The 24640-nt window shown below is 37.6% G+C and overlaps 1 protein-coding gene and 1 pseudogene across 24 annotated transcripts in view; one reads left to right on the top strand and one right to left on the bottom strand.

The window, feature by feature from the left end:
• The window catches only part of PHF21A (PHD finger protein 21A), a 199898-nt gene that overhangs the window by 135910 nt on the left and 39348 nt on the right, over window positions 1-24640 (bottom strand). For all 23 annotated transcript variants that reach the window (XM_053560411.1, XM_053560395.1, XM_053560419.1 and 20 more), the window contains 2 exons: window positions 17849-17881; window positions 14701-14766 (listed from right to left, as the gene is read on the bottom strand). In XM_053560411.1, the coding sequence (XP_053416386.1) occupies window positions 14701-14766; window positions 17849-17881 (99 nt within the window). The remainder of the gene's footprint in view (window positions 1-14700; window positions 14767-17848; window positions 17882-24640) is intronic.
• LOC128565234 (uncharacterized) lies at window positions 21218-23543 on the top strand (annotated as a pseudogene). The gene is made up of 2 exons (XR_008374229.1): window positions 21218-21244; window positions 23074-23543. The product of XR_008374229.1 is annotated as an uncharacterized LOC128565234 (transcript).

Here is a 24640-nt window from a genome sequence, read left to right as displayed (position 1 = left end):
CCCTACTCCTTGAGCCACAGGCGCCACCCCTAAAATTAGATTCTTTAAAGACGTGTAGTTTATTTTACATTAATTTTACCTCCATAAATCTAGAAAAGGGAGGGAGACAGAGATAGAGAGAACCCACAATAAAAGTGGCTTGAAAAAAAAAGAAGTGTTAAAGACTGGGCGCAGTGGCTCATGCTTGTAATCCCCCAGCACTCTGGGAGGCCCAGGCAGATGGATGGCTTGAGCTCAGGAGTTCAAGACCAGCCTGACCCAGAGCTGACTTCATCTCTAAAAATAGAAACTGGGTGTTGTAGCAGCCGTCTGTAGTCCATGCTACTTGGGAGGTTAAGGCAAGAGAATTGCTTGAGCCCAAGAATTTGAGGTTGCTGTGAGCTATGATGCTATCACACTCTACAGGGTGCAAGAAAGTGATACTCTGTCGCAAAAAAACAAAAAACAACAAAAAGGGGGTGCTACAAATGAACTGAAAATTGTATGGCTGGCACGTTTATGGGGGGACTCATCCCTGTTTACAGTGTGCCCTAGACTGTTAAGACTGTGCCCAATACCTCTGAGTCAAGTACCTTTCTAGTTAAATTTCTCTAGAATAAGGTTGGCAAACATTCTATTAACAACCAGAGAGTAACTAGCATAAGGCCATGCTTTGTCACCACTATTCGACTCTGCTGTTGTAGCCTGAAAGCAGCCGTAGATAATATGTAAATGAGAGAGTGTGCCTAGTGTTCCAATAACTTTATTTAAAAAAACAGGCAGAAGGCCAGATTTGGTCCAGGTGGAGGCCATAGTTTACCAATCCATGCTCTAGAGCAATATTTTTCAACCTTTGTTATCTTACAGTGCACTTGAACCTGTAATTAAACTTCCATGGGACACTTAAATTGTGTTGATCAAAAAAAAAAAAAAAAGAGTGAAAAAAAGAATACACTTACTGTGCTTTTGACTTCTTTCAAAAATAATTTAATTAATGATCTTTAAAATTTTTCACGGCACTCCTAAGATCTTCTCACCGCACACCAGGGTGCCATGGCACACCAGTTGAAAACCACTGCTCTAGAGCCTCACATAAGTCTTTCCCTCTATGGCAGTGGTTCTCAACCTTCCTAATGCTGCGGCTCTTTAATACAGTTCTGAGAACAGCTGCTCTAAGGAAAACTAATCAATTTCTCTTCAGAAAAATACCCTGAAGTAATGGCTAAAACCACTTTATACTTAAAGAAGATAATTAAGCAAAAAAAGTTAAGGGAAGATGTGAAAAAGAGTACTAGAAATTTTAAATGAGTTGTATCTAATTTTGTCAGCTATTAGCAGCAGAGGAGGCTCAGAGGCAATACTTCTGATAACCTACAAACACTGTTTCATCGGATGAACTCACATAATAGTATAAACAGAAATCAGTTTTTTCTACAGACATGTATAAACACCTCTGTTTCTTTTCCCTACCTTGACTTATTTGGGAGTTTTAGATTTGAATAATACTCTAAAAGAAATTTCACTCCAGATCTTTAAAAAAAGAAAAATTCCAAGGAAAAGGTGAACTGTCAAATGATATACGTTTAGCTGTGGTGCCATGGCATTCTGCTGAGGGTGACAAAGTGAGACTCTTGTCTCAAAAAATGAATAAATAAATAAATACAAAAGTTTGATGTTGCTGTGAGCTGTGACGCCACGGTACTCTACCCAGGGCGACAGCTTGAGACTCTGTCTCTAAATAAATAAATACATAAATAAATAAATATCATCTCACAGATGTTTTCCCATGGGAAAAAAAAAAAAAGGAAGCCTACTATCTCATTCTTAATTAAAAGGTAGTGGTGGATTAATTAAAAACCTTAGGCGAATTTATCTCAAATTCATGACACAGAGTTTTGATGATGATCACACAGAAAAACACTCCCCAGTTTCACTAAATTCTTTTCCTTCAGGCAACAGAACTTTTAAGGATCAGCGTTTCTTGACTCCATAAGAAAGGAGTTGTTAATTTTTCCCCCATCGCTTTATTAGATGACAGAAGCACTAAATAACACCAGATAGGTAATAATCATTTTTCTTATTATTATTACCAATAATCATAAAGAGAATTAAGGTGACAACTGATCTCTACCTTTTGAATTCTTCTTGGTCAAAATGACACAATTTATTTTGGCAAAAAAGGGAGAGATCTTTTAAAAGGTGATGGAGGTGGGAGTGGGAGAAAAGTTAACAAATCAAAAACATTTATTGAAGATTTCTAGAGCCTCATTTTTGAAAGCAAAGAAATGCTTGGTACTTAACCCACAGAAACTAATAATCAGTTTGTCATTTTTAGGCAGAGCTAGTCTGAGAGAGGTTAGCCAAACCCTGCCATTTCACATAAGCAATTGCTTTCTGAACTTGGAGTAAATCAATTTTGGGGCACGTAATCTTCTATCTGAAAAAATAATTTTGCAAGGCAGCCTTTCATCTAACCAGCTACCATAAGAAGATACTAGTTAGGGTGGGCATAATAGTTCACATCTGGAATCTCAGCATTTGGGAGGCCCAAGCAAGAGAATCTTCTGAGGCCAGTTTGAGTCCAGCCTGGGCAACACAGCAAGATTTCACCTCTACAAAAATTTAAAAATTAGTTGGATGTGATAATGTGCCTGTAGTCTTAGCTGCTCAGGCGAATGAGTGGGAAAATAGCTTGAACCCAAAAGTTCAAGGTCAAAATGAGCTATGATCTTAACACTGCACTATTGCCTGGGTGACAGAATAAGACCCTGTCTCTATTTTTAAAAAAAGAAAAAGGAAGATACTAATTAAGAACTACAATAAACTTTTTCCTGTCTAGTTCTTTCATCCTAATCTTCTGGGGAAAAAGAAGTTTAAACATGTTCATTTAACATGTTCAACATTTTAAAAAACAGAAATCTGAAAATACCATTTGAGCTTTGACCCTTTGGCTTTCCTAGATAAGGCAGGTAGGAAGGTCCGCTTAAACAATCATTAACACTGCTTTGTCTCAAAGACATCAAATATTGATATTAACAACAATGATATTGGTAAGTTTATGGAAAAATAATTTTAAAATATAAAAAAATAATTTATAATTCACATTTGAAATAAGTTACATTATTTTCTATAACAGATTTACCCTTCTAATAATGTACTGCACTTCGGCAAAGAGTAAAATTATTTTTGTATTCCATGCCCTGAAGCAGGTTGCTAACTAGGGTGGCAAAGGGAAACTTTTCTTTTTCTTTTCTTTTTTTTTTTTAGAGACAGAGTCTCACTTTATCGCCCTTGGTAGAGTGCCATGGCGTCACAGCTCACAGCAACCTCCAACTCCTGGGCTCAGGCAATTCTCTTGCCTCAGCCTCCCGAACAGCTGGGACTACAAGCGCCCGCCACAACGCCCGGCTATTTTTTTGTTGTTGTTGCAGGTTGGCCCAGGCCGGGTTTGAACCTGCCACCCTCAGTATATGGGGCCAGCGCCCTGCCCACGGGGCCACAGGCGCCGCCCAAAGGGAGACTTTTCTAAAACAATCCACAAAACCAATATCAAACACTAATGATATATTATAACTTTACAGTATTTCAGCACACACACATACAGGTGTACACTAATTTACATTAGTAAAATGTTAGAGAGGCAGACATTGTTGACTGACTGCTTTTTCTTTTTTTTTTTTTTTTGTAGAGACAGAGTGTCACTTTATGGCCCTCGGTAGAGTGCCGTGGCCTCACACAGCTCACAGCAACCTCCAACTCCTGGGCTTAAGTGATTCTCTTGCCTCAGCCTCCCGAGTAGCTGGGACTACAGGCGCCCGCCACAACGCCCGGCTATTTTTTGGTTGCAGTTCTGCCGGGGCCGGGTTTGAACCCGCCACCCTCGGTAATATGGGGCCGGCGCCCTACCGACTGAGCCACAGGCGCCGCCCGCTGACTGCTTTTTCAACATTCATTATTCTTCACTTCCCTGGTAACAAAAAACAATTTTGTTTGGGTATTTACCCTCTGAAAGCTTGAAAAGAGAATCTCCTGCTTCAGGACATAAATCAATGTTGGACCCACTCTTTCTACCAGGAATTAGGCATTGGCATATGCCAGAACTATGATCGATGAGATACACAATCTGTTGAAGGCTGCTAATTGAAGTTTCCCTTGTTCTTTTAAGATGGGATACTTAAGAAAAAAAATGATCCTTTTTTTAACTTCAGTATGTTGGTATATGAAAATATAAAGCCTGGAGCAGCAACAGCCATCCTGTGACAAGAAGCAGTGCCACCTCAGTGGGGGTGGCAGAGCAACAAGTTGGCCAGAACAGAGGTCCTATGCTGAACCTCTAACCCAGTGTTTTTCAACCTTTTTTATCTCACAGTACACTTGAAACTATAATTAAACTTCCACAGCACACTTAAATTATGTTGATCAAAAAAAAAAAAGTGAAAAAAGGAATATCCTTACTGTGCTTTGAACTTCTTTCAAAAATAATTTAATTAATGATCTTCAAAAATTCTCACAGCACCGAAAGATGCTCTCACGGCACCCCAGTGTGCCACAACACACCAGTTGAAAATAACTGCTCTAAACTGAGCAACTCTAGCAACTTCTTCAATCAATCCATCGATCAATCAATCGATCAATAAACCTACTTATTATTTTAGCCACTTTTAGTTGGGTCTTCTATTATAATAGCTATCAATAAAAATGTCTGAACTGATAATAATTACAATGTCTATATTACAGACAAGAAAACCAGAGAAGGCTCAGCGCTCATAGCTCAGTGGTTAGGGCGCTGGCTACAAGTACTGGGGCTGGTGGGTTCGAACCCGGCCAGGGCCTGCTAAACAACAATGACAACAATAACAAAAAAATAGTTGGGCATTGTGGCAGGTGCCTGTAGTCCCAGCTACCTGGGAAGCTGAGGCAAAAGAATTGCTTAAGTCCAAGAGTTTGAGGTTGCTGTGAGCTATGAGGCCACAGTGCTCTACAGAGGGCGACATAGTGAGACTCTGTCTCAAAAAAAAAAAAAAAAAATGAATTTCCAATTGAATTTTATAAGTCATTCCATTTGCCAGCACCAAAAATAAATCATTAGGATGAATTCCTAAGAGGACTGGTCTACCATATTCAGCAAATAAACTGCATTCAGTACAAGTTGCCAACTTGATTTCCTCCACCAAACTCAGGTAAAATGTGCTACAATAACATGGCACAACGGTATTAAAGTATAAGTTACTTCATCAAGCTTTTCTTTCTTAACAGATGATCAAGTCTTTCACAAGGTAGGTAAAACTATTGGCAAAAGAGACAACTGTCATCCAAGAATACAGGTAAAAAAGACAGCAGGTAAAGCAGCATGGGAACCAAAGTCACATCATACACATATGACCTCTCAATCTTCAGAACTTTTATATTTGTGATCAGCATTTCTGAACCTTATCTGCATCTCATCTTGGCTGATTATAAGCCAACAGGATTTCACCAAGAAAAACTTGAAATACTACATTTTCTACACTTGATGCAAAGAAGGAGCTGGTATCTATCTAGTGCACAAGTGGCAGTAAACTCAACAAAGAACTGGACAAATGGTTTCACATAAATACTATGCAGGAGGGAGAACAACAAGCTATCATAGTTGACCACCTCCCTACAATGATCACCTCTTTAAGTTGACCTAATTTTCATAGATTGGACATGCACCACATGTACCTATCGGTACAGGAGGCCTAGCTCCTCATGTTGACCGCCTCCCTCCATATGTGGACAAGTTTGTTACAGTCCCTTGGGTGGTCAAATGTACAGAGGTTCTATAGTAGACTAAATCTTAGGGAACTCCTGAGCTTTGGATAAAATGAAGCTGGATTCCCAACATAATGAAAGGATCTCTAAGAAAACAATTCTAAATTCTAATGTGATGTGTCAATCACATTAGTTCGGTTATGAATGAGGGAAGGTAACATTTTATGGTTACTGGTCTCAAAGACTGGAGATAGTCATGCATCAAGTTACCGATATTAGACCGCAGGATCTAATTTACGTACTTGATTCCAAGGCAATGAGGCCTAAAGGCAACGTAATTATTTTCCTTAATGTCCTATTTCAAAAAATATGTGATGGATAAAGGTCTACAGAGTAATTTACTAAATAAAACTGAATGAAAGTATAACAATCTATTCTAGTCTTGAATCTGATACTGATTAATTATACAATCACGGCTAATTAACAAAGTCCATGTCTCAGTTTATGTATTACAGCAATACATGTCTGAGTGAAATGTCCTAAGCTCCTTAGAAAAGTAGTACTTTACATGTAAGATGAAAGTGTTACATGTGAGACGAAGTTAACCATCAGGACTAAAGCCAACAATTTCCATTTACATATAACTCACTTCCAAAAAAATTCAATGTACTCAATAGATACATGCTCATTAACTCAAAAAAGGAATTATCCAAACATTCCAGAAACAAGAAAATAGGTATGTTAAATTATTTAGTAATAAAAATCTTTCAACAACTCTGTTGAGAGTCAGCAATAGACTCAAACTCCTGGTGACCTCCCTCCATCGTTCAAGTCACCTCCTTAGCCTGTACTGCTCTGTGCATCAGAAGCACGACTACAGTAGTTACAGCACAGACTGAAACCTCTCCCAAAGGCTTCACAATCTATTTTACTAAAACATACTCAAATTTAAAATTAAGAATGGTTCCATAAGCAGCAACTATTTATTAAACCCAAAAAAGTATTTCATCTAGTATTAGGCTAAAGCACTCTCTAAGGAAAAGAGACTGTAATTTTTAAACATAGAGTCAGAGAAGCAAATTTGTAGAAGAGCAAAGACTATAATAGGGTCTCTTTCTCCAAAAAGGAGTAAGAAAAATAGGAGAAGGTGTGAAAGAATAGCATAATCTAAAACCAAAAGGTAATTCTATGGAATACTATAGAAGATTTGTACTATGGACAAATGGTAAATTCTACGAAAAATATACCTCATGATAAGCATCATATATATACTAATCCAACTTCCAAGTTAGCAACGTGCTTTCCCCTTCCACAGGTTATCTCCTGGGGAAAATAAGGTACTCTCATATATGCTATTAATATGATAAAGCCTTTTCATATTTGGAAATATGAAGTAAAAGGTTTTTTTAATGTAGTAAAAGTTTTTTATCCTTTAGACTAAATATGCCAGATAAATTATTATTTTCAATTCTTCATATCCTGTCTATCCTAATTATACATCCATATCTTTTGTCATGTTAACACTGCAAGACTTGGCCACATGACTTACTTTGACTAACAAGGTATTAACAACTGATGCCAGCGGAGTCTTAAAATGCATTTTAGTAGTTTGGCTTGCTTCTTGTGCTTTAGTGACAAACCATAAAATGAATATGCCACAGGTAGCTGCTAACCATTCATGCAAGGCCTCAGAATGAATACATTTAGAGTAGACCTAACCAATCTGCAGTCCAAAGGTAAGCTGAGCCAGCCTACAAACTGAAGCAGAGGTGCCTGCCCAAATACAGCCTCAGTCAAGAAAACAACCAGATGATCTATAGACTAATGTGAAAATAAATACTTATTATTTAAAGTCACTCATCAAACACTGGTTTGTTATACAGAATTGTTATGGCAATAACTGACCAATACACCCAGTTATCGCACACGTAGGAATTTATTATTCTAAGGCAATCAAAAAGAAATACACATTCACCTATAAGGGTATATATCCTAGCAATATTAATAGCCAAAAAACTAGCAATTCTCTATTATCAAATGTTAGAGGAATATTTTGTAAAAATTATGATACAGCCAAATACTTGAACCTATTAAAAAGTATAGCCTTTTCCTGTTCTCAAAAATGCATGACGATCTTCATAGTATGTTATGCTTAAAAAGCACACATAGGTGCTGGGAGAACTCAATAACTACATGTAAAAGGCTGAAGCTGGATCCACACCTTTCACCACTTATAAAAAATGACATAAGATGGATAAAAGATTTAAATCTAAGGCATGAAACAATAAAAATCTTAGAAGAAAGTATGGGAAAAACTCTTGATGATGTTGGACTGGGGAAAGATCTTATGACAAAGACTCCATTGGCCATTGCAATAACAAAAATAAACAAATGAGACTTAATTAAGCTAAAAAGCTTACGTACAGCAAAGGATAACACAAGTAAAGCAAAAAGACAACCTTCAGAATGGGAAAACATATTTGCAGGGTATGAATCTGACAAAGGGTTAATAACAAGAATCTACAGAGAGCTCAAATTAATCAACAACAAAAAAGAAGTAAACAATCCCATCTACCACTAGGCAAGAGATATGAACAGAACTTTCTCTAATGAAGACAAATGGCTAACAAACATTTGAAATAATGCTCATTGTCCCTGATCATCAGAGAAACACAAATCCAAACAACCCTAAGATATCACCTAACCCCAGTGAAAATAGCCCACATCACAAAGTTTCAAAGCTGCAGATGCTAGCACAGATGTGGAGAGAAGGGAATACTTTTACACTATTGGAGGGACTGCAAACAAATACAACCTTTTTGGAAGGAAGGCTGGAAAATCCTCAAAGAACTCAAATTAGACCTCTCATTTGATCCTGCAATCCCATTACTAGGCATCCACTCAGAAGAAAAAAAAATCATTTTATCATAAGGTAATTTGCACTATACTGTTTATCGCAGCTCAATTTACAATTGCCAAAATGTGGAAACAACCTACGAGCCCACCAACCCAGGAATGGATTAACAAACTGTGGTGTGTATATACCATGGAATACTATTCATCCATTAAAAAAGATAGAGATTTTCGGGCGGCGCCTGTGGCTCAGCGGGTAGGGCGCCGGCCCCACATGCCGAGGGTGGTGGGTTCAAACCCGGCCCCGGCCAAACTGCAACAAAAAAATAGCCGGGCGTTGTGGCGGGCGCCTGTAATCCCAGCTACTTGGGAGGCTGAGGCAAGAGAATCACCTAAGCCTAGGAGTTGGAGGTTGCTGTGAGCTGTGTGATGCCACGGCACTCTACCAAGGGTGATAAAGTGAGACTCTGTCTCTACAAAAAAAAAAAAAAAAAGATAGAGATTTTCTTAGAATGGGTACAGGTGAAACTTACTAACTGCAGAATACAAGTGCCTACATACAGTAACTAAGAAAATGCCATGAAGGCTACGTTAAACAGTTTAATGAGAATATTTCAGATTGTGTATGAAACCAGCACATTGTACCCCTTGATTGCACTAATGTATACAGCTATGATTTAACAATAAAAATAAATAAATAAATAAATAAATAAAAGATAGAGATTTTACATCTTTTGTATTAACCTGGATGGAGGTGGAACACATTCTTCTTAGTAAAGTAGCATAAGAATGGAGAAGCAAGAATCCAATGTACTCAATTCTAATATGAAACCAGTAGACAATCTAATACACACCCACATATGAGAAAAAGTCAAATCAATTCAAGGTCAGGGATGGGGGAGCAAGAGGGAGCAGGGAGAAGGGAGGAGAAGAAGGATGGTGTGCTCCCACTTAATGGGCACAATGTTGGCATATATGGCATACCTCTTGGGGGTGGGACACAATTGTAAGAAGGACTTTACCTGGGTGGTGCCTGTGGCTCAAGGAGTAGGGTGCTGGTCCCATATGCCGGAGGTGGCGGGTTCAAACCCAGCCCCGGCCAAAAACCACACAAAAAAAAAAAAAAAAAAAAAAAGAAGGACTTTACCCAACAGATTCAAACATTAAAATCTAATTCTTTGTACCCTCAATTAACCTGAAACAATAATTTTTTTTAGAGACAGAGTCTCACTTTATCGCCCTCGGTGGAGTGCCTGTGGCATCACAGCTCACAGCAACTTCCAACACCTGGGCTTAGGCAATTCTCTTGCCTCGAGCCTTCCAAGTAGCTGGGACTACAGGCACCCGCCTCAACTCCCAGCTATTTTTTGTTGCAGTTTGGCAGAGGCTGGGTTCGAACCCACCACTCTCGGTATATGGGGCCAGCGCCCCACCCACTGGGCCACAGGCGCCATTCAATAAAAAATTTTTTAACACATAAATAGCAAGATGCACTATTCTATAGGAAAAATTACTGGATAAGCAGAGAAGATCAAGTAGATAAAATAATTCACTTAAGAAATATAAATGTTTCTTCTAAGGTAATACTATTCTGTTAAATATTAAGCTAAATATTATTGTACTAGGAATGAAGAAATAAATAAAACAAATATGTTCCCTTTCTTCTTGAAACAACCTAAATAAGGAAAATATTTAAAAAATAGTAATCATCGAGATGGCACATTGCTTGAGCTCAGGAGTTCAAGACCAGCCTGAGCAACAAGATCCTGTCTCTAAAAACAGCAGGGCATAGTTGCGGGTACCTGTGGTCACAGCTACCTGAGAGGCTGAAACAAGAGGATCACTTGAGCCCAAGAGTTTGAGGTTGCTATGAGTTATGATGTCACTGCACTGTACAGAGGACAACAAAGTGAGACTCTGCCTCAAAAAAAAGAAAAAATCATATAGATACACAATTACAAATTGTGAATTGCTACTATAGTAGAAATTGCTAGTATAGTAGTAATTATCCCCAGTATTTATTTACCACTTCTAAGTAATGGTTTCTGAATTCTGTCTGGCCATGACTACCAGCAATGCACTTTCCAGCCTTCCTAATAAGTCAGGTAAATGGGATCTAACTGGAATAGTGCATGCAACTTCAAGCAAACATCCTTAAAAACACAAGTCTTGCTCTTTGTTGTTTTCCCCCCTTCTTACTAAATGGAGCAGCTATTTTAGACTGTGATATGGACTCTTCGTGCTGAGAATGGCAGAGCAATAGAACAAGAGGAACCTTGGTTCCCCAATGCTCTGGAACTGCTCTCTGCTGTCCTTGTCCACCTCCTTTAGAAGAGAGAGGAAAAAAATGTGACCGCATTTATACCATTTTCATTTTGGCTTTCAGTCGTTAGCAGCTGAACCTAATCCTAAATGAAGGAAAAATGAAGGGTTCAATGAGAGATCATAATGGAAAGAGTTGATTTTGACTAGAGGAAGAAGTTTCAGGGATAACTCCTCTGAAGAAGTGCCATTTAAGTTGTGACATGCAACTAGACCAGGAGAGCACCAGGTGAAGGGAGGGAGGTGGCAAACTGTTCAGGGCAGGGGACACCCAAGATGCAACTACAAAGACTTCACCCTAAATCACCAAAGAAATAAGCAACTGGCTTTGGGATGTTAAGATCGCCTCTCTAAGGAATTAGAATGAAAGCACAGCACTAAAGCAACTAAGTGCTTTGGCTCCAATATCAGAATATCTCCATTCTTACAAGAAAAAGACCACATTGCCTATCAAAAATAAGGGGAGAAGGTACAGAATGAGAATGAATCCTGTTAAAGAAATTAACAGTTGCTTCCACCATACTTTAGTATTACTAGTGTTTAAAATAGTTGGATTCTTGATTAGAGTGGCTCATCTATCATGAAGAGAATGTCATTAGATTTTAAAAATGTCTTAGATTTCTTAACTATCCCTGGAACAGACAAAAAAATGCTTAAAAATAATGTTTCTTATTTCTGATTCTAAAAGAAAAATATTTATTATGGGCAATTTAAAACATATACATGAGTATTTAAAAAAACCACCTGTAAACTTACCTCCTTCCAGTATTTTATACCAGCGGTTCTCAACCTATGTGTTGCGACCAATGAAAATACATCCTGCATATCAGATATTCAATTACAATTCATAACAGTAGCAAAATTACAGTTATGAAGTAGCAACAAAAATAATTTTATGGTTGGGGGTTACCACAACATTAAAGGTTCACGGTGTTAGGAAGGTTGAAAACCACTGTTTTATACCGAAACTGTTTTTACACATTCACATGCCCAGATACACATATATGTACAACAAATACAAAAACAGGATTATAATACATATAAAGTTATGTGTACTTTTTCACGTACAATGTCATGAACACATTCCTATGTCATTAAAATACTTTCTGAAACCATGATTTTAATAATGGCTATATGACACAAAATTTAGTTAGCCAATCAAGTCTGGGGATTTTCTGAGTTAAAACTGTCAACCACAAATTGAAGCTCCATATAGGTCAAGAAGCTAGCTGACTTCAAAATCTGCCAGAGTTTCTCCGCAAATTAAGAAATCTTAGGTTACTGTTTGAAAGCACTAGAGCTTTCCAACCAAGAATTCAATGAAATTCACTGAATTTTAGCCATGAAGGATGTTCACTGAAGACTGTATTTTCCCAGAGTATACTAACATAGTATATTAACATAGTTTTAAGAAAGAAATTGAGTATCAAAGATTGAGGTGGCAACAATGAGTAAGAACTAGTAAGTAGTGACTATAATTTTTTTTATAAAGCAAAATAAGAGAAAATATACCTCCATTACTTGTATGATTAAGTTTCCAAATGGATACAGAAAAACTGATTATAGAAAAATGCACATAAAAAAGAATGGAGGGCGGCGCCTGTGGCTCAAGGAGTAGGGCGCCGGTCCCATATGCCAGAGGTGGCGGGTTCAAACCTAGCCCCGGCCAAAATCCAAAAAAAAAAAAAAAAAAAGAATGGAAACAAATATGATGAAGAGTTAGTAGTTATTAAGTCTGGAATATCACATTATTCTTCAAACTTTCTTGTATTTTCTATTTTTCTAACAAAATAGTAATGTTAAAATACTACTCGTGCTGAAGGTTAATTCATATTTTTGTTATTAAGGCAGAAGGAATTGGTAAGTTTTGCTAGAGGCTAAGTGGCTCTTTCAAGAAAGAAAAACAAAAAGCTGCACATAAAGCATTAAGAAACTATACTAAAATTACCTTAAACTAAATAGCAATGTTTTATGTTGGAAAAGTTGTAGCTATATTTCCTTCTATTACTATACTACCTAAAAATAATATTTTTCCATTCTATCAAGAAGGTTATTTTAATAGTTAAGCAAATACTATAAAATTCAGAAGACTGCATTTTAGTTTCTGATTCTACCTTACTTTATATGCCTAAGGTTTTCCTGATATTTTAAACACTTTTTAAAAATTCTAGTTTCTAAAATCCAAACTTAGTTCAGATGGACAGTTAGAATTTGCCATGGGATGAAATATCTCACTGAACATAAAGGGTTGCAATTTCCTATTAAGTGAAGTCCCTAGCAGAAAATAAAATAAAATAAAATAAAAAGTTACAGAATAAACCAAATCTTTGTATTAGTTCATTCAAATAAACAGAAATTTTTAAAATTTTCCCCACTTTCCCCAAATGTAGCCTTCTGCTGTCTTAACTTTGTGACAGCACCCCCCTCAACTCTCACCTCTCCCTGCTGGAACACGAGACTTTTTCAGCAAGTGACTCATTCATTGGCATCTTGTCAAACTAACCTTGAAACTATAAGGAGGCTCAGCGCTAACAGAATTCTAAAGCTAGAACACTTTCACTAACACACATCATTTTGACTTTAGAGAACTGAATCACATTCAGAGCCAAATACATACTAACCAACTCTGTTTATATTTTTCCTTACAAATTGTTCTCCACCATCCCACCTCCTCCCAATTTTAGTTTGGCAATTCCCTAATCTAAAATACCTCCTGTCTGTGGAGAAGACAAGATGTGGAAGCATAAGAATAGGAGGAAGGAGTAAAAAGCAGTTGTTCACTCAGCTTTGAAGATTCTATTCTGAAACATTAACAACTCCTATCTATTCCACATAGTTCTTCTCAAAGTTTTTTTCTCCCCTCAGTTAAATGAAAACACAATACAAACACAATAAAGATTCCCCAGGATTACTCTCAATACTATTATTTCACTAAATAAAAGTTAAAAAATAAAAATCAGTTATTGAGAACTATTTAGTCAAAAACCGTCAATAAGATATCACTAGCACGAACTATCAACTACAAATCACCTGATTCTTTTGGGTTCACACATTCGCCTACTGCAAAGAAAGAAGTCATTTTACCCCAAGAAAATTGCTCTTTTTAAACAGAGGGAGAGTGGTAGGGAAAGATCACAAAAACAATTACTTTATCAGATTACCATAGATATTTACTTATAGCTCTATCAACTGTCACACTCCAACCTGGAAGCAGGAGCTGCCTGAATTGGTGAACTGGAGATCATTATACAAAACATTCCAAAGAATACTTCTCTTTGCCCTATACAGAGTAAGTGTTAACACAGTTCCACCAAAGTTCATATCACATCATAGTTGGTTAATATCTAGTAGAGATTAACATAAAGGTATGATAATACTTAGAATGGGAGACCTACATTTAGAGCAATCTTACAACTATTTTTCCCCCAGCAGATTAAACATCAGCTCAAGCCTTTGAGACAGGTTAACAAGGCACAAACAGCAGTACAAGATTCTCTATCACATACTCCCACTAACCTTTTTACCTGCTTCCCCTATGGGTAAACTATAGAGCTTAATTAACACAGTCAACAGCAGACTGCCACATTGCTTTTAGATATTTGCCAGTAACATATACCCATGGGATACTCTAGAGACTGATTTAAACCAAAAATAAAAATAGATAAACAGAGCTCAAACAAAATTAAAACTAAGTCTGGCTGCCCACACTTATTTTCACACATGAGGAAAAATAGCAGTTCTCTTAGAAGCCTCAAGCAGACATATCTTTAGAACACAATGTTAAAAATATGCCCCCCCGCCCCTTTCCCCTACCTGTTTCTCACTCAAAGCTGTGATTTTGGCTTGGAGTTCATGAAGCTGTTTCTTTAAGTCAGCATTCTGATTGGAAAGAAAAAATATCTGTGAGAAAGATATTTCATTTGTTAACAGAATAGTAGCAAGAGGACTATGCATACTGTTATTACAAATGATACAGCCACCTTAAGCATTTGGCCAATCAAATTTGTCATGCATTAAATTGTGGTCATAACATCACCACTGAGTACACAGATCCTAAATGCCGGCTTCTAGCTCTACAACAGGGGCAGCTTCTTTACAACTGTCTTAAATTATAGGAAGTTCTATATGTTAGCATCTTGCATTGTGGTACCTGTGTACTAAAATATTGTTATTCTTTACAGAAAAAGTAGCAGTGACAGAAAACCTAGAGCTCCAATAATCACACAAAAGCAGGAGAATGGAGATTATACGCACACAGACACTGCATGCTTAGCAATATTATCAACAAAGATAAGAGGTTTTTCTCCACTTGCCCTCTCCCTTATTTAGCAAAGTACATTTGTTATTTTAGCCCAGATCTGAAAAGCTGTCAGTACTGCAACTGCCTTAACACTACATCACTCAAATTAACACACTGACTACCAGGGCATTTTCTCAGTTCTAAAATTCTAGAAATCAAAAAAAGAACACTATTTTAGATGAGATACACTAAGCACACTTGCCTTTTAACTCAAGTGGGCAAAAAAATTCCAAAATTAAAGTTTTCAAAAGTTTAATGTAGCAAGACAGCCTACTAACAAACTGAATGTCACCCCAACGAGACTGCTTTTATTGACTGTCTCACATATAATTCTTTCAATTTACCCTGCCTGGTCTTCTGTCAGGGTTGGAAGACACAACCTTCCCCTCTATTGAGTATTAAGCTTACTCCATTTAGAATTACTTGTAAGTATACTTGATACAAGGCTTCACTAATGAGATCACCAACAGTGCTATCCAACAATTTACTGCATGGTCAGATTCTTTTTTTGTTGTTGTTGTTGCTGCTGTTGTTGTAAAATGATTTTTTTTTTTTATTAAATCATAGCTGTGTACATTAGTGCAATCAAGGGGTACAATGTGCTGGTTTCATATACAATCTGAAATATTTTCATCGAACAGTTTAATATAGCCTTCGTGGCATTTTCTTAGTTATTGTATGAAGACATTTGTATTCTGCATTTAGTAAGTTTCTCCTGTACCCATTCTAAGATGCACCGTAGATGTGGCCCCACCAACTGCCCTCCCTCCACCCCACCCTCCCCTCTTTCCTCCCCTCCCTTGGCCCTTTCCCCATATACTTTTGCTGTAGTTGAGTTATAGCCTTCATATGAAAGCTATAAATTAGCTTCATAGGCATGGTTAGATTCTTCAAGTCAAAGTTGTTCTGTTACAAGGTCACAAGTAATAACAGAGATGCTAGTTGCTAATGATATTTCACAGTAGCTGATAATGGAGGTTACCATTTTAAATATGGTATTCATAAATATCGTATCTATTAATCTCTGGTCTACCCCATCTTGGTTCCCTAAATCCAATATAAACTGTGAATATGCCAAAAAAAAAAAAAAGAAGATAAAAATAGGTTTCTCACAGAATTTGGACTGTCCAACAGGAGTAGGTGTGGGCTACCATTGCCAAGTCTCAGAATCAACAGATTATGTTAAACACAATAGTCAGAACACTGAGTCTTCCATTTGTAGAGAAGAATATCATTTTCCACTTTAAAAAAATAAACCAAAAAATTCTTCTATCAAAAATTTTATTTTACTTTATAATGAAGCATGTATGGAATGGTTAACAACCAAGATATAGTTAGATGAATCTGAAAAATATGCTCTGTACTTATGATCCACTATTCAATGGCTGCAAAAAAGATGCTGCCTGAATAATAAACATCATCACCAGAAGACAAAGTAACTTTTAGGAAAACTTCTCTTTAGGAATAGAGAATAAAATACCTATGTCAAAAACTCATGAGAATTCAAAGAAAAGGTAACATTTTTCTGGATTATTATATAAAGTACTTTTTAAACCCTCTTTAAGAGCTCTTTTGGCTGAGGTGGTGGCTCACGCCTATAATCCTAGCACTCTGGGAGGCCAAGGTGGTGGATTGCTTGAGCTTAGGAGTTCAAGACCAGCCAGAGCAAGAGTGAGATCCTATCTCTAACAAAAAAAAAAAAAATGGAAAGAAAAGCAAGCTGGGCATGGTGGCAGGAGCCAGGCACCTATAGTCCCAGGTACTCTGGAGGCTGAGTCAAGAGGACTGCTTAAGTCCAAGAATTTGAGTTGCTGTGAGTGAGATTAAGGCCACAACACTCTACTAATGGTGACAGAGTGAGACTTTTGTCTCAAAAAAGAAAAAAGAGAGAGAGAGAGAAAGAAAAGAAAAAAGAGTTCTTTCAAAAATAAAAAATTTTCTAAAATGCCTGAAAAAATTATCCTAAAATTCTTACCCTTAAATTCAGTACTGTTCAAATGGTCTATGTTATAAACTGTAAGTCAATAAAAATTATTTGAGATGGGAGTTCACCTAATGTGCACATTGTAAGAATTATAACATGCCCCCTGGGTGAGGGGCTCTTCTACAAAGGGAACTTTACCCTGGAAGTGAGAAGAATGTAACCTAGAAATTGTACCCTCATATTAATTTGAAAAAATGAAAAAAACTCAAAAAAAAATTAAAATGCCAAAAGAATAAAACTTACAAAAAGAATAAATAAAAATGATTTGGAGCCAATTTCAATAATTTTAAGACTATAGAACACTTAACAAATTCTAATTTTGAATATTTGGGTTTATGGAAATGAAATTTAAAGTTATAGGAAAAGTATTAACTCAATTTTTTTCCCAAAATACTCAAATTAACATAAAAATAAAAAAGTAACAAAGATGAAATGATAGCTATTTTATAATGCAATACATAAAACAGAATCTTATTCTATTAAATATCTGATAGAACATAATACAACATAATATATTTTTCTAAACTCTTAAAACATGAAGACCAATGTGCTACAAATATTTGCTATTAGGAATAAAACAGTTCTTTAAACTTAAGTCCCATCTACGTTTTAATACATTATGGTCATTTCGCTATTTTTTTTATTTAAAAATAAAATGAATAACAATGGTATTTTACCTGCGGATCCTGCTTCATTTGAGCAACCAGTTTCTGGTAATGAACAGAGAAAAAGAGCCATTAGTCTTACATATTAACTCCATATAGCTAACGTGGCTTGATAAAAAAATCTAGGATTTTAAATCAACATAAAAAAATGAGCAAGACTACAATTAGAACAAAACAAAAGCTTCTGTGATCCATGTAAAAGGCTAATGAGGCACTTTTCTTAATAAGGAAAAAAAAAAAATCAAACTACCACTTTATATTTTTTGTAAAAAGGAACCTGATGCTTAAATCTGTACACAGGCATGGGGGGTGTGGCTTTGAAAGGCAGTTTAAACAAGCTGGACGGTCCAAAAGCCTAACATCACTTCAAAATGTTGTTCTTGTTTAGAGTTCCAAACAAGGGCTGGAAGAAGCTGATCTCACACAGAAACCAGCCCATTTGTACACAGCAGTACAGATTTGGCAGGTCTGTTGTATGATGCTTACCAGAGAAGGAGCCTAGTGTCAGATGTGACTTTGCCATTATCTTCTCTCAAGTAAAAAGAGGAGCGCAGAGGAGGGTATGTTCTGTAGAACAGTGATGCTCAGTAACTGAGAACATGGAAATGGAGGAACAATGCAAAACTCTACCTACCTGGGTTCCTCTGGGAAAGAGTGTGCTTACTACCCCAATACTGAATAAGAAAGCAGAAGCCCAAACAAATAGAAAAGAAAAATGAATGCCATTTGGCTTAATCCAACTTCTAAAAACATCACTGCCCAAAGGTAACAATAACCACAGACAGAAGAATTCAAGGAATAAAGGAGCATCAGAAAGCTGATTCCCTTAATTATCTGGGAATAAGCTCCTCCCCAAGTGAATTTTTCATATTATGGAAAAATCTACCACTCTCTTTGGATGACAAAACACTTTTAAACTGTTTAGTTGCAAAATAAAATCTTTCTAAAGCACTTACTATACTTAATCAACCTTCTTAAGTAACAGGAAAAAGTCAATCTTCTATTGATAATTAGAGTTACGATTATATCAATTAATATGCTACAAACAATATAATAAAGTCCTTATGATAAAAGGCCACAAACTGCCATGTTTTAGAGTTCTAATACCTAAATACATTTTTTCCATCTACTCCTTAATGCCAACAGGTCAGTTAGCAAATCTTGCTACTATTCTAACACCCATAAAACCCAACTCAAATGTGATGCTTCTGATCTTCTACTTAATATATCTCACTGAACTAATTTTAAGATGAGTGAATGGGTTGTAATAACCTAAGAAATCTCTGCTCAATACAATGTATAGTCTTTGGTGAATCACTGCTGACATTTACCTTTTTTTTTTTTTTCCTTTGTTTGAGATAACAGTCTCACTCTATGGACCCGAGTTGACTGCTGTGGCATCACAGCTCACAGAAACCTCAGAATCTTGGGTTCAAAGGATCCTCCTGCCTCAGTCTCCCAAGTAGCTGAGACTACAGGTGCCCACCTCAATGCCCAGGTAGTGTTTCTATTTTTCATAGAGACAGGGTCTTGCTCTTGCTCAGGGTGGTCTCAAAGTGCCGAGCTCAAGCAATCCACCTGTCTCAGCCTCCCACAGCACTAGGAATACAGGTATGAGCTACCACACCCAGCCCTGACATTTATTCTAATTGGTCAAAAGACTTTCTGATGGTAAGCCATATTCTAGATAACTGAGGTTGCCAAATGATGGGACCTTCAAATACACAAGGAATATGTTACTACCTTCTACTTCATATGTGACAGCCATAGCTATTCTATATCCCAGTTTTAAAATACAAAATGGTAATAATACACGTTCCACAGGTTCAAGTGAACTGCAACGCAACATTTTATGCATGTATGTTTGTAAACTAATGCACAAGCCACAATCTTCCATGAAAAAAAGCTCTTGGTTTTCCTTCCTAATTTTGTTACCAGAGAATTGGCTGCTATACTAATGTTACCTTTATGAAGCTGAAAAAGTTTTTTCCATGATGCTGGGATTTAAAATTAACTGATTACCATACTAAGTCTTCACCTCTGGAGGAAATAAATAAACCAACTTTTTTTTTTTTTTTTTTTTTTTTGAGACAGTCTCACTATGTCACCCTCACTAGAGTGCTGTGTAATCACAGCTCACAGCAACCTCCAACTCTTGAGCTTAAGTGATTCTCTTGCCTCAGTCTTCCAAGTAGCTGGGGACTGCAGGCCTGCCACAACACCTGGCTATTTTCTGTTGCAGATGTCATTGCTGTTTAGTGGCCTGGGCTGGGTTTGAACCTACCAGCCTGGGTGTATATGGCCAGCGCCCTACCCACTGAGCTGTGGGTGCCACCCAACTTTTCTATCTATAAGCAGTTAAACTGCACTTTAGACAATCATGGGGAGGACAGGACAACCTGGGCAACTTACTAGACCATCCAAAGCCCTAGTGACTTTAAGCTGATATTGTTAACAAAGTTGTTACTTATAAGAACGTAGCAAGAATGTAGCAATGTTTCATAAGGATATACTTTAAAATGTTTCATAAGGATATACTTTATGCAAACAGTAAGCAAATGCAGCCCACAGCCCAAATCTGGCCCACCAGCTGTTTTAGTAAATAAAGTTTTTTTTTTTTTTTTTTTTGTAGAGACAGAGTCTCACTTTATGGCCCTCGGGGTACAGTGCCGTGGCCTCACACAGCTCACAGCAACCTCCAACTCCTGGGCTTAAGCGATTCTCTTGCCTCAGCCTCCCGAGTAGCTGGGACTACAGGCACCCGCCACAACGCCCGGCTAGGTAAATAAAGTTTTATGGAACAGAGCCATACTTGTTCATTTATATATTGTCTAAGGCTGTTCTGTCTGTACAAAGCAAAGTAGTTGTAATAGACACTATAAGTGAAGTTAAAAGCCTAAAATACTTTGCTAATGGTTGCCCTTTACAGAAAAAGTTTGCAAACCTCTGCTTTATACTATGCTCCATTCCATAGGGAATAAATACTCTGGAAGTTTAAATATAACTTCCAATAAATCTGTATAAGAACAATCAAAGGAGGGAGGAAAAAACGGTGATTTTCTCTAAAAGATAAGATGGCCATCACAGGCCATTATTATTGAACACCAACTGTTTGTACACTGCTACTCTTTAACTATCTCCCCAATCATAAAGAAAACATAAAGAACAAAAATATACTTCTCTCACAGCAACATCATAGCTTCATAACGTATTTTCTATCCAGTAAGCTCAATTTCAGCCCTAATTTCATTCTCTAAATGGAAATGCAAGAAACAGTGGCTTTTGCCCTGATATTTGGCCAAATGTACATTCTGGCTTTAGCCTCACCCTAATAACCAAAGCGCCTACTCTGATGTCATTTCTGGCATCTTTGAACTAGTCATGACCAATGATCACATAGGCTACCTTGTATCTAATTAGAATAACATCAGTTTTATGAGTAAAGCATGTCATTTGGATCTGTTATGAATACACATAATTAAATTCTCTCCTCAAAAGTAGGAAAGTATTACAGATAGAACTGGAGTTAAATATCTTTTTTTTTCTTTTTTTTGCCGGGGCTGGATTTGAACCCACCACCTCCAGCATATGGGACTGGCGCCCTACTCCTTGAGCCACAGGCGCCGCCCCTGGAGTTAAATATCTTAAAAGCTTTGTATGTTGAAATATTATTCATTGACATACAAATAACTGTTTATTATCGTACAAACAAAATGTTGTATAATAAAAAAACAACTATATGTGGCGGGCGCCTGTAGTCCCAGCTACTCAGGAGGCTGAGGCAAGAGAATTGCTTAAGCCCAGGAGTTGGAGGTTGCTGTGAGCTGTGTGATGCCATGGCACTCTACGGAGGGCCATAAGGTGAGACTCTGTCTCTACAAAAAAAAAAAAAAAAAAACAACTATAAAAGCTATTAATTTTACAATCAAAACAAACAAATATACAGGGAAATGACAATTAATGTGAATATTAACAGAATGTTTAGGATAACTTTAAGAAAACTTTATATTTATATGTATTTTTTTTTTTTTTTTTCTGAGACAGAGTCTCACTCTGTTGCTCTGGGTAGAGTGCTGTGGCATCATAGCTCAGCAGCAACCTCAAACTCTTAAGCTCAACTGATTCTCTTGTCTCAGCCTCCCTAGTAGCTGGGACTACAGGCACCCCCGACTATACCTGGCTATTTTTAGAGACAGGGTCTCATTCTTGCCCAGACTGGTCTCGCACTCCTGAGCTCAAGTAATCCACCAGACTCAGACTCCTAGAATGCTAGGATTATAGGCATGAGTCACTGCACCCAGCCCCAAATTTTTAAATATCAATTAGATTTTAAAATTGCTGGGTGTGTTGGCTCACACATGTAATCCTAAGACTGTGGAAGCCTGAGGTGGGTAGACTGCGTAAGCTTAGTACTTTGAGATCAGCCTCAGCAAGAGTGAGGCTCCATCTCTACTAAAAATAGAAAAACTAGCCTGGCATTATGGTGGGTGCCTGCAGTCCTAGCTACTTGGGAGGCAAGCAGGAGGTTCGCTTGAGCCCAGGAGTTTGAGGTTGCTGTGAGCTATGATGTCACAGCTCTCTACCCAGAGCAACAAAGTGGTATGCTTAAATTCAAAATTTGAAACAAAGTAATATTTAAAACTATATTTTAGTAATTAATAAACTTCAACTTAGGTCATGAGATGTTAAAAAAAGGTCTATGTGGGACTTGTCCATATCTTATAAGAAACTAAAAGCAGAATGCCAACTTTGTCATCTCAGTATTTCTTGAGAAGAGGAAAAACTCCAAAAATCAGACACAATATCATAAAACTATTTGATTCACACAAAAGTCATGCAGATTACTATACTCTAAAATTCATTCTATGATGACGTCGGCTTTGAACAAATTGTGAATTTAACTTTTGTCACTTGCTATTCACTCAAATTGGGTATTTAAAATACCCCCATGTAAAATACTTTTACCCAGGAAAAAGACTAGCTTGTTTTTATAAATAAACATTCATTCTTGGGCTGGGCCCAGTGGCTCACACCTGTAATCCCAGTACTCTGGGAGGCCGGGGCGGGTGGATCACCTGAACTCATGAGTTTGAGACAGCCTGAGCTAGAGTGAGACCCCACCTCCAAAAATAGCCGAGTATTATGGGGAGTGCCTGGAATCCCAGCTACTTGGGAGGCTGAGGCAAGAGAATCGCTTGAGCCGAAGAGTCCGTCATTCCCTTTCCCCTGGCTGGCAGCAAGGAGGCCGCAGGACTGGAGTTACTGTAAAAGACGTGAACCAGCAGGAGTTCGTCAGAGCTCTGGCAGCCTTCCTCAAAAAGTCTGGGAAGCTGAAAGTCCCCAAATTGGTGGACACAGTCAAGCTGGCCAAGCATAAGCAGCTTACTCCCTACCTTGAGAACTGGTTCTACACACAAGCTACTTCCACAGCACAGGACCTGTACCTCCGGGGCAGTGCTGGGGTTGGCTCATGACCAAGATCTACGGGGGACGTTGGAGAAACAGCATCGTGCCCAGCCACTTCAGCTGAGGCTCCAAGAATGTGGCCCGTGGGGTCCTCCAAGCCCTGGAGGGGCTGAAAATCGTGGAAAAGGACCAAGATGGAGGCCACAAACTGACACCTCAGGGACAGAGAGATCTAGACTGAATCGCCAGACGGGTGGCAGCTACCAACAAGAAGCATTACAACAAATGATGCTGAGTTAATATATTGCCTCATTCATTAAAAAAAAAAAAAAAAAAAAAAAGAATCTGAGGTTGCTGTAAGCTATGATGCCACAGCACTCTACTGGGGGTGACAAAGTAAGACTGTGTCTCAAAATATATATATATATACACACACACACATACATAATTTTTTTCTAATTAGTACCAGAAGCAAGGCCAAAAAAAAAAAAAAAAGTACACAACTTAATATAAACTAAAAGAAGCCCACTTACATAAGGCAAACTCTGGTGCTGAAAAAAAGTTTAACAAAATCCAAAGCAGCAGCAGCGATTTCTGAACATAAAAGACTGAACGTAAAAATACATATAAGTGCCTTTGAAGCCTCTTATAAGTTCTCTTACACACTAATTCTGAGCATTAGATAACTACAAATCTAGTAGTTATCAAAGGCTCAGGATATTCTCCCTACAATTTCAGAAATTAATGTTAAATCAGACTATTCAGATAAAACAAGGGAAACCATTAGACTACCTTTAAACAGTTCCCTTCCAGGCTGAGTGTGGTGACTCATGCTTATAATCCTAGCATTCTGGGAGGCCCAAGGCAGATGGATTGCTTGAGCTAACAAGTTTAAGATCAGCCTGAGCAAGAGCAAGGCCCTATCTCTACTAAAAATAGAACAACTAAGCTGGGTGTTGTGGTGGGCATCTATAGTCCTACTTACTCAGGAGGCTGAGGCAAGAGGATTGCTTGAGCCCAAGAAACTGAGGCTGCTGTGAGCTATGGTGATGCCACAGCACTCTTTTTGAGATTCTGTCTCAAAAAGATCAATAAATAAAATAAACAGTACCCTTCTCTCTATTCTCATATCCTCAATTATTATACATTCAAAACTAATCAATTCATCAAAATGTATCACTTTGACTATCACCAAGAGTAATATATAGTAGAACCTCTGTAAGTTGACCACCAAGGAACTGTCACAAACTGGTCAATGTTGAGGTGGTCAACATAAGGAACTGGGCTATTGTAGTGATACATACGTACATGTGGTACATGTCCAATCTACGAAAATTAGGTCAACTTAAGGACCTGGCCAATGTCGGAAAGTGGTCAACCTTGGAGCTTCTACAGTAG

The sequence above is a fragment of the Nycticebus coucang genome, chromosome 14, assembly GCF_027406575.1.
Source record: "Nycticebus coucang isolate mNycCou1 chromosome 14, mNycCou1.pri, whole genome shotgun sequence".
Classification (NCBI taxonomy): domain Eukaryota; kingdom Metazoa; phylum Chordata; class Mammalia; order Primates; family Lorisidae; genus Nycticebus; species Nycticebus coucang.
The sequence above is the reverse complement of the archived record's forward strand: the minus strand, read 5'-3'. Positions and strand labels throughout refer to the sequence as shown.